Source organism: Elephantulus edwardii, unplaced genomic scaffold (genome assembly GCF_000299155.1).
Source record: "Elephantulus edwardii isolate Elephantulus edwardi_28Jun2011 unplaced genomic scaffold, EleEdw1.0 scaffold00090, whole genome shotgun sequence".
Classification (NCBI taxonomy): Eukaryota; Metazoa; Chordata; class Mammalia; order Macroscelidea; family Macroscelididae; genus Elephantulus; species Elephantulus edwardii.
Window position 1 is genome coordinate 1,626,833 of NW_006399840.1, and position 8,142 is coordinate 1,634,974.

General features: G+C 44.0%; 1 protein-coding gene across 2 annotated transcripts in view; it reads right to left on the minus strand.

The window, feature by feature from the left end:
• NAV1 (neuron navigator 1) overlaps positions 1-8,142 on the minus strand; it is a 213,390-nt gene that overhangs the window by 20,899 nt on the left and 184,349 nt on the right. For both annotated transcript variants that reach the window (XM_006890545.1, XM_006890546.1), the window contains 2 exons: positions 5,274-5,357; positions 4,869-4,980 (listed from right to left, as the gene is read on the minus strand). In XM_006890545.1, coding sequence (XP_006890607.1) covers positions 4,869-4,980; positions 5,274-5,357 — 196 coding nt within the window. The remainder of the gene's footprint in view (positions 1-4,868; positions 4,981-5,273; positions 5,358-8,142) is intronic.

Consider the following 8,142-nt stretch of genomic DNA (forward strand, 5'->3'; position numbering starts at 1 on the left):
TAGGATGTCCCTAGTGCCACGGTATCTTCTAATCCCAGCCTGTACATCTGGATGCTCTCTGCTGATGTGCTGTTCCAGTTATTTGTGGATAATCTTCAGCAGGATTTTGCTTGCATGTGATATCGTTTAATAGTTTCTACACTCTGTTGTATCATTTTTTTAATAGGAATAAATACAGATCTCTTCCAGTCAGTTGGCCAGGTAGTTGTCTTCCAGATTTTTTTTTTTTTCATAACCTGGTGAGCGCATCCAGGGCAGCATCTGTTTACAGAACTGCCAAGAGAACAAACAGGTCTGTCCTGTAGAGGGTGAAATCAGTTTCCTTCCTGGAGGCAAGGATTTTGAGGTTCCGTCTCATATACTTTAGACGTGTTGCTAGAAGGGCTATTCCTTGTAAAGGAACATCATGCTTGGAAAGATGGAAAGTCAGCAAAAGAGAGGACAACTCTCAACAAGATGGACTGACACAGTGACTACAGCAGCGTCAGAGATGATAAAGGATGCCACAGAATAGGACAGACTTCAGATCTCTTGTTCTTAGAGTTGCTATGAATCATACTTGACTTGATGGCACCTAAAAATAAGGACACTTGAAGACCACAAGTATATTTGGGGAATAAGAAATAGCTGAATGTCCCAGGTTCCTTACTTAACTGCTGTGTTTGAGCAAGTTGCTTATTTTCTTTGAGCTTACATTCTTCCTTAATAAAATATACCTCATAGGGTGGCTATCTGGAATCAATATTTATGAAATACTTAGGAAAAAATATGTGGCAAGTGATCAATAAATTCTAGCTGTTACTATTATGATAGTTGTGGTACAGAAGAGAAGAGAGGAATAGAAGACGAGGCTAGAAAGAAAGGCCATTTTTACATAAGGAAGAGGATGGTTGTGTTTTTGTTCTTCAGTGTCACTGAATGAACTATGACTCGGCAACTCTATAAACAACAGATCAAAAGTTTGGCCTAACCTTCACCAAACTCATGATCTCTGTTAAGCTCATGCCCATTGTCAAGAGGATAGATTGAGCTAAAAAGGCTGGAAATCTATTCTTTTCTATCCAACTTGTTTTTCTGAAATGTTCCCAACATATAATGGCCCAATGACGGGAGAAAAATCTTTACCATCCTTGCTGCACTTTCCCCACAACATACTATTTGTTCTTTTGGCACTCCACTGGACAACACTGCAGCTCGAAGGCATCAACTCTCCTTATTCATTGGCCAGCTCTCAGAGACACAGTTAAGTGACTGAAAAGACCATGGCCTCAATCAGGCACATCTTAGTCTTCAAACTAACATCACTGCTCCCTCAGTATTTTGGGGAGGTCCCTGACAGCAGACTTGCCCAGTGCAATAAGTCTCCTGATCACCTGACTGCTGGTACCAAGAGTGACAGTGGATCCAAGTAAGATGAAATGATTGACAATTCCTATCTTTTCTCCATCTATTGTAATGTTTATCAGTCCAGTGTGGAGCTCTGCTGGCTTAGTGGTAAGCAGCTACAGGTCCAAACTGGAAGCATGTGGTTTCATCCACTAATTGATCTGCAGGAGAGAGAAATTCGATCTTTTTCTGATTTATAGCCTGTGAAAACTTGCTGGAGAGTTAGTTCTGAGCCAGTTCGGATTTGAGGGCACACACCACACACACACACATACACACACACACACACTTTGAATGAAAGGTGATTAAAATTGATTTTTCACAACCATTCCTTCACATTCTGTTTTAGAACATTAATTATAATAGATTAATACAATTCATTAATTACTGTGTCTGATCAACCTCATTTTATATTACTTTGATCTTCATTCAACTTAGGAGGGAATTCTGGCAGCTTAGTCCCAGGATTCTGATTTGTTGTTTCTAGGATTGCTATGACTCGTACTGAACTGTATGGCATTTAACAACAGTCCATAGGAAAATAATTTGGGAAACTCTAGTGGCCTTGTCTGTAGGAAAAGAATAATTCCTTTTGGTGGCCTCGTCCAAAGGAAAAACAATGGTTCAACAGCACCCAACAACAACACAATACTCCATAGGGAGACGTGCTACTAACTTAATCACGGTGCCTCTCTGGCAATTCAAATCTACCAGGAGTGCATGGGAGAAGGATGGGAAATCTCCTCTTGTGCAGTTTCTAGCTATTTAATATGCACCTTAACACTGGGTATTAATTTAATACTGACTTAATACTGAATATTAATTTAATTCTCAGCTATGAGTAGCTTCTAATTTCATGGAATTGACTAACTGACTGGCTTGATTTACCTGTTCATTTTTGCTTTACCTAGATTTAACTACTATTTTGCTTCCTTCCTCTTTTCCACACGCATGTATACACAAGACACATACATACCTCCTTTCTCAAATGAGTTTAAAATAAGTTGCAGATATTATGACAATTTATCTCTGACTACTTCAAGATGCATCTCATAAGGGAAAAAAGCATTCTCTAAAATATCATTATGATATGTAAGAAAATTGGATTAATTTTATCATCTGATACACTGGAGTGAATTTCTGATATTCTGATCTTGAGTGATTTGATTGAATTTCTCTGTAGACAGTGTAAAGGAGGGCTGGAGCAAAGCAAGGTACTAGGAAATTGTAATCCAGAAGAAGAATGGTGGGAAGCTGAGCCAGGATTGTTGATGTTGTTGTTGATTGCCGTCAAGTCGAGCACGACTCATAGTGACCCTATGAACAGAATAACTGAAGTCTTTCTATAACTATTGTTGTTTCTCCAAGTTCATAGAGTTTCCAGAGGCATGTTGTTTAGGAAGCGGATGCCACTCCTGCTTCCAAACCTGTCTTAAACTGAGGTCTCCACCACTGTTATGGCATTTGACACCCCAACGGCACACGGTTCAGCATCACAGCAACTCCAGGTTATCTCAGTACAGCAGACTGATAGAAGAGTTCTGTACCACTTAGAAAATGTTCTTCCAAAATAAAATTATCCACTTTCACATACAAAGGCCCTCCACGAGATCTTGTAAACTCTAAACAAGACGCTTAAATAAAAAAACCACCAATTTAATATGTTGTTTTTATGCGCTATCAAGTTGCCTACGATCCATAGCAACCCTATGTACAGCAGCTCTGAACTCTTCCCTGTCCTGAGCCAGTCTCACTAATTCCAGCACACCAACCCTCATTGCCAGGGGAGTGAGGGATACATTTGCTTCAGAGGAGGAATGTAATTGGAAAACCATAGGAAGCTCTGGTGGCCTGGTGGTTAAGGAGTTACACTGCCAACTCAGAGGCAAACAGTTTGACTCCACCAGCTGCTCTTCAGGAGAAAGATGGGCGGTCTCCTCCTGTGAGATTTATAACCTACGTGAACTGGCTGGAGGGTCAGCTGTGAGTTATTTCTGACTGACGACATATAACAACAACAGTATATGCTTGGCACCATGCTGGATGTTTAACAAGTGTTCTCTTACTTAATTACAAAAACCTTCTGTTTACATGTTTTTTATGCACATTTTACAAACAGTCACATAACATAAGTACTGAAAATTCCAAGTTGGATTTTGGCAACATGAGGATACCTGGTGACTTTAATGAGAGCAGTTTTGGTAAGGTGATAGTGACAGGGCCTAAGTCTAGAGGGTCAGATGTGAGGGGGTGTACAATGGTAAATTTTACTGTAAAGGGAAAAAAGAGATAAGGTTGTAATCAGAAAAAATATAGGTTGACCTCTTCTTGCTCTTTAAGTTGGAAGAGCTTTTGACAGGTTCTATTAAGGAGAAAAGGCTTGAGCATACTATGGACTACCAAGAAAATAGATAGGTCTGTCTTGGAGAGGGTGAAACCAAGTTTCTCCCTGGAAGGCAGGATTTTGAAGCTCCATCTCACATACTTTGGGCATGTGGCCAGAAAAGGCTGGTCCTTGGAGAAGGACATCTTGCTCAGAAGGGTGGAGGGATAGTTCAGGAGAGGAAGATCTTGAGAAGATGGATTGACACAGTAACTGGAGCCTTCTTTTTTCTTGATTTAAAAGCAAAACAAAGACCTGTTGCCATCAAGTCAGAAGCAACTCACAGATGATTCTCCATTGAGTTTCTAAGGCTATAAATCACCTGGGAGGAGACCACCCATTTTCTCCTGCAGAGTTGCTGTTGGGTTCAACCGCCAGAGAGGCACCATCTGTGGGTCAGCAGTGCAGCTTCCTCGGCACCAGGCCACCTGAGCTCTCTTTTCTTCATTAATGAGAAGGCAAATATATTGTGTTCAGAGTGAGGCAAGTTAGTTGAGTGGTGATGGGCTTTAGAAAAATTATGAAAATAGGCACCAGCCTGTTTGTGGAATGAAAATGACAGTGACTGACTATGAACAAGCCAGGCTACTTTGCAGGTCAGACTGGCGTTTAAGAGCAGATTTGTATGGCATTGGATTTGTCACGTGTGGCTTTGTCTAGCAGTGTGTGGGTTCTTGGTTGTTAAACGCCACAGCTCACTTATTCTTTAAGCTCCATGTGACCTACATATTTGGTTATCTCCTTTGAAGTATATACTGCTTTCCGGGCAAAGAATTGCAGTAAGTAGCATATAAGAGTATACTTGTGTGTGTTTGCATACAAAACATTTACACGAAAGTATTTTGGGCACATCAAAGTGTTAGTGATCAATTCTGGCAACTCTTTGGCTCTGCCCTAAAATCCTCTGCTTCCCTCATTTTCTGGGATAGGGAGATCATGCTCCCATGCCCATCACCGACCAGTGCAGAGTATCCTGCCAAAGGGCCCTCATCTTTGAGAAATACAATATGGTCCCTGCTCTATTGTGGGCACTCAAGTATCTGCAGCCATCTCCCTCTCTCTCCACTCCTATTCTCTGAATCTGTGGCAGGGGCCCTACCTTTTGGTGTGGTTTCGGAGGCATTAAGGGCTCCCTGAATGACTGCCTGAGCCTCGGAGTTCTTTTTCTTCAGGAAGTCAATGGTTTCTCGCAAGTCCAGCAGCTCAGTGTCCTAAGGGAGTAAAGAAAGGTGGGGGGAGGGGGAAGACATTTGTTGGGAATAGGAGCACCTTCTGGTGTCAGGAAATGGGTCAGGCTCTGGAATGCTACTGAACCTGATAGGGGAATGTGGGAAATCAGGACAAGGAACATGTTCACATCATTTTGAGGATTCAGGGTGACAGAAAGGGAAGGGGAAACTAGCACTTAAGCCCATGGGGACAGGGAAGAGGTACATCTTAGCCTGTCCGCCTATCTGTTCAGAAGCCCTCAGGACACCTTTTCTCTCTGCCCCAGGCCTCTTACCTTTTCCTCTGCCGTCTCTGCCAGGTGTCGTAGACGTGATGTCATATTCACCAGGCTCTGCTCAAAAGCAGCCACAAGATTAGCCTGAAACAAACAGATAAAGAGGTTCCCGTGTTGGCTGAGGCTAGGAGAAAGGAGAGGACTGACACACAATAAGAGTTATTTGGTGATTCCTGTGTCTCAGAGCAGCCAATGCCAACAAAGTTCTTAGTAATTGAAAAAGAACGCTTTCTCTGAGCAGGCCGGGTGGACTCAACTCTCTAGCCTGAAGAGTCAGCTTTTGGAATACTGGAGTTGATGGCGTGAGAGTAGGGTAGGTCTGGAGACACGCCATCCCAGTCACCATCTCTCAGAAGGTGGACTGTCTCTCTGCTCTCTGTATCGTATGGAGTGGCAGTCTTGAGGGGAACGTCCTAAAAGGTGGCATTGTTCTACGATTCTGGTTGAACTCTTCTATTATCTAACAGTGCAGCCCTGTGGGCTCAAGTAACCTCCCAGGGAGAAGTGTTCAGTTGGAACATCTTTTCCACCTCTGTTCCTGACTTCTTGTTTTGGAGCTGCCTCTTACTGTTTGTTCTTAGTCTCCACTTTGCAGGGCTACAGGAGTTTTAAGAAACATCAGGACTGTCAACAGTTCTGCCACTAGGTGGCAGCTCTGGTCCATGAGGTGTGCAGGATATAACTTCCCAAGAGCAGGGGGTATATAGTAGGGTGGTGTGGTGTGGTGAGGTGGGCGGCAAGGTGCTGAGTGGAGCTGAGGTCACCGGGTCTCCGAGCAGTGTGAACTCTAGTCAGCCAATCGGAAGAGACAGATAGGTAAGGTGACTGGAATAAGATATGGGGTTAAAAGGGGAATGTTCAGAGATGGAGAAATAGCTATCAGTGGAGGCTACCTGAATAAGCTGGTGACCCTCGCAAGAAGTGGACATATTAAGGGCAGGATCTTTAAACAGAGCTCTGGGATCCTGTGAGACACACTCACTCTTACTGCTTCCTGTCTCATAACTGACTGTTTCTGAGTCAACTCTAGTTTTCATATTGAAACATGTGTGGAGCCTTCTTCCATTTGACTTTAGCTAGAGGCAATCCTCAGGCCCCGCTGTGCCTCCTCTTCCACTTTTCCTATGAATGGTCTCCATGCCATGTCCCTGAGACGTTGACTTTTCCCTTCATACAAGGAACTTTCATTTTCTTAATTCCTCTACATACCTAGAATCCGTCTGTAAAAGGACTATAAGGAATCTCCCACTTTTAAAGACCTGAGAATCCCCAAGCTTCCTATCCACTTCTCTGTGTTGGCCTCTTCTCATCTGGACGATTCCTTTTACTCCAGATAGGCCTCTTGCATTTTTCTCTCCCTGCTGTGAACCTTCCCCTGATCTGCAGCCTCAGACTAGGGCACTGAGTCTTCAGGGCTGACGAGTGGTGCCCGTTGAGGTTGGCATTTGGAAGGGGTAGGAACGTGGTCCCTCCCTGTCTAGGGTGTGCCTCAGCTCCAGCTGCAGGGAGATTCCACGAGACACAACAAAAGCGACGTCTGGAATTGGGATCCAAAGGAGGGCCGTAGAACCTCACCACAGTCTCCTGCTCGGGAGGAGGTCCCTGACCCTGGACACAAATCTGCCTCTCAAATTCTGAACCCACCCGGCCTGGGTGTTTGTTCTCTCTTCGCCAAAGGGAACTTCCTGTTCTAAGAAAAATCACCTTCTAAATTCATTCTCTTGGCCTTAGCCCAGCCTTGACACACGATGGCTGACAGGTTGCAGTGTAAATGAATCAGACATAATAATGTTCTCTGCCTCCTTGGCGCCTCTCTCCCCAGCATCTCCCAGACACAAATTTCCTGGGGTGTGCAGGACGTGACCCAGGCCCGAGGCCCTGGTGGGTGGGGCATGAGGGAGAGAAGACATGGTTTTTGCTTATGCTACAATGCTTACGGGTCCCCAGAGGGGGACAAAGTGCTTGATAAGAGCTTCAAACAAACTGGTGAGTATACAATTTATGAACTGAAGATTTGGGAAAAGAGGCTAACCAGGGTGGAGAGGAAACTTCTGCCTGAAATAGACTGGAAACATGCAAAATCTTGATGGAGAGTCTTCTACCTGATTCCAAGGGATAAGGCCCCAGGCCTGACAGCTGGGTTCCCCAGAGAGGAAGGGAAGAGAAAAACCCAGAAATGACTGCGGAAATTACAGACATGGTTACTTTTGTGCAAACACTTGGAAAGCTCCTGCAGATCCGGCTCAGCTGTTGTTTACAGCTTTGGGGGAAAATGGGCTCTTATGTTTTCTGTTTGCAGCTCAGTCCCAGGAGAGAAACGACCCCAACCTCCTCTGAGGAGATGGCTTCATTTCTCCCCATCTCACAGAGGAGAAAAACCAAGGCTTAAAGAAAGAACAATAACTCGTGCTACATGCGCAATTTGAGAGAATGGACAAAGAATGCTGGTTCTGAACCTAAAGCTCGGATGATTTCTGCCGATTGCTCGAGTGGACTATAAGCAAGGGGCAGGCAACTCTGAGTGAAGGGGTTAGACTAGAATGGGAGTTGGGTTTCTAAGTGGTACATTGTGGTCATCAGATAGACCTCTAACACAGTGGAAACAGAGACATGAACACACCCAAGGGCATTAGTGAAGGGCTCCAGGGGCCTTTTAGGTAGAATGCATAGCTCCACTGCCCCCATCCCCAGGTCCAAGGCCAGTGGTTTTTGTTTTTTTTTTTTTTTTTAAATTCAGGCAGGATATACTCAAGATCTTTTTGGTTCTTGTGTACTTCTTGGTTTAATTTCCTTCAACCTTAATTTGAATTTGCATGAATCTGTTCCACAGTCAGCGTTTGACTTGATTTTGATCATCAAGTTTTCATTC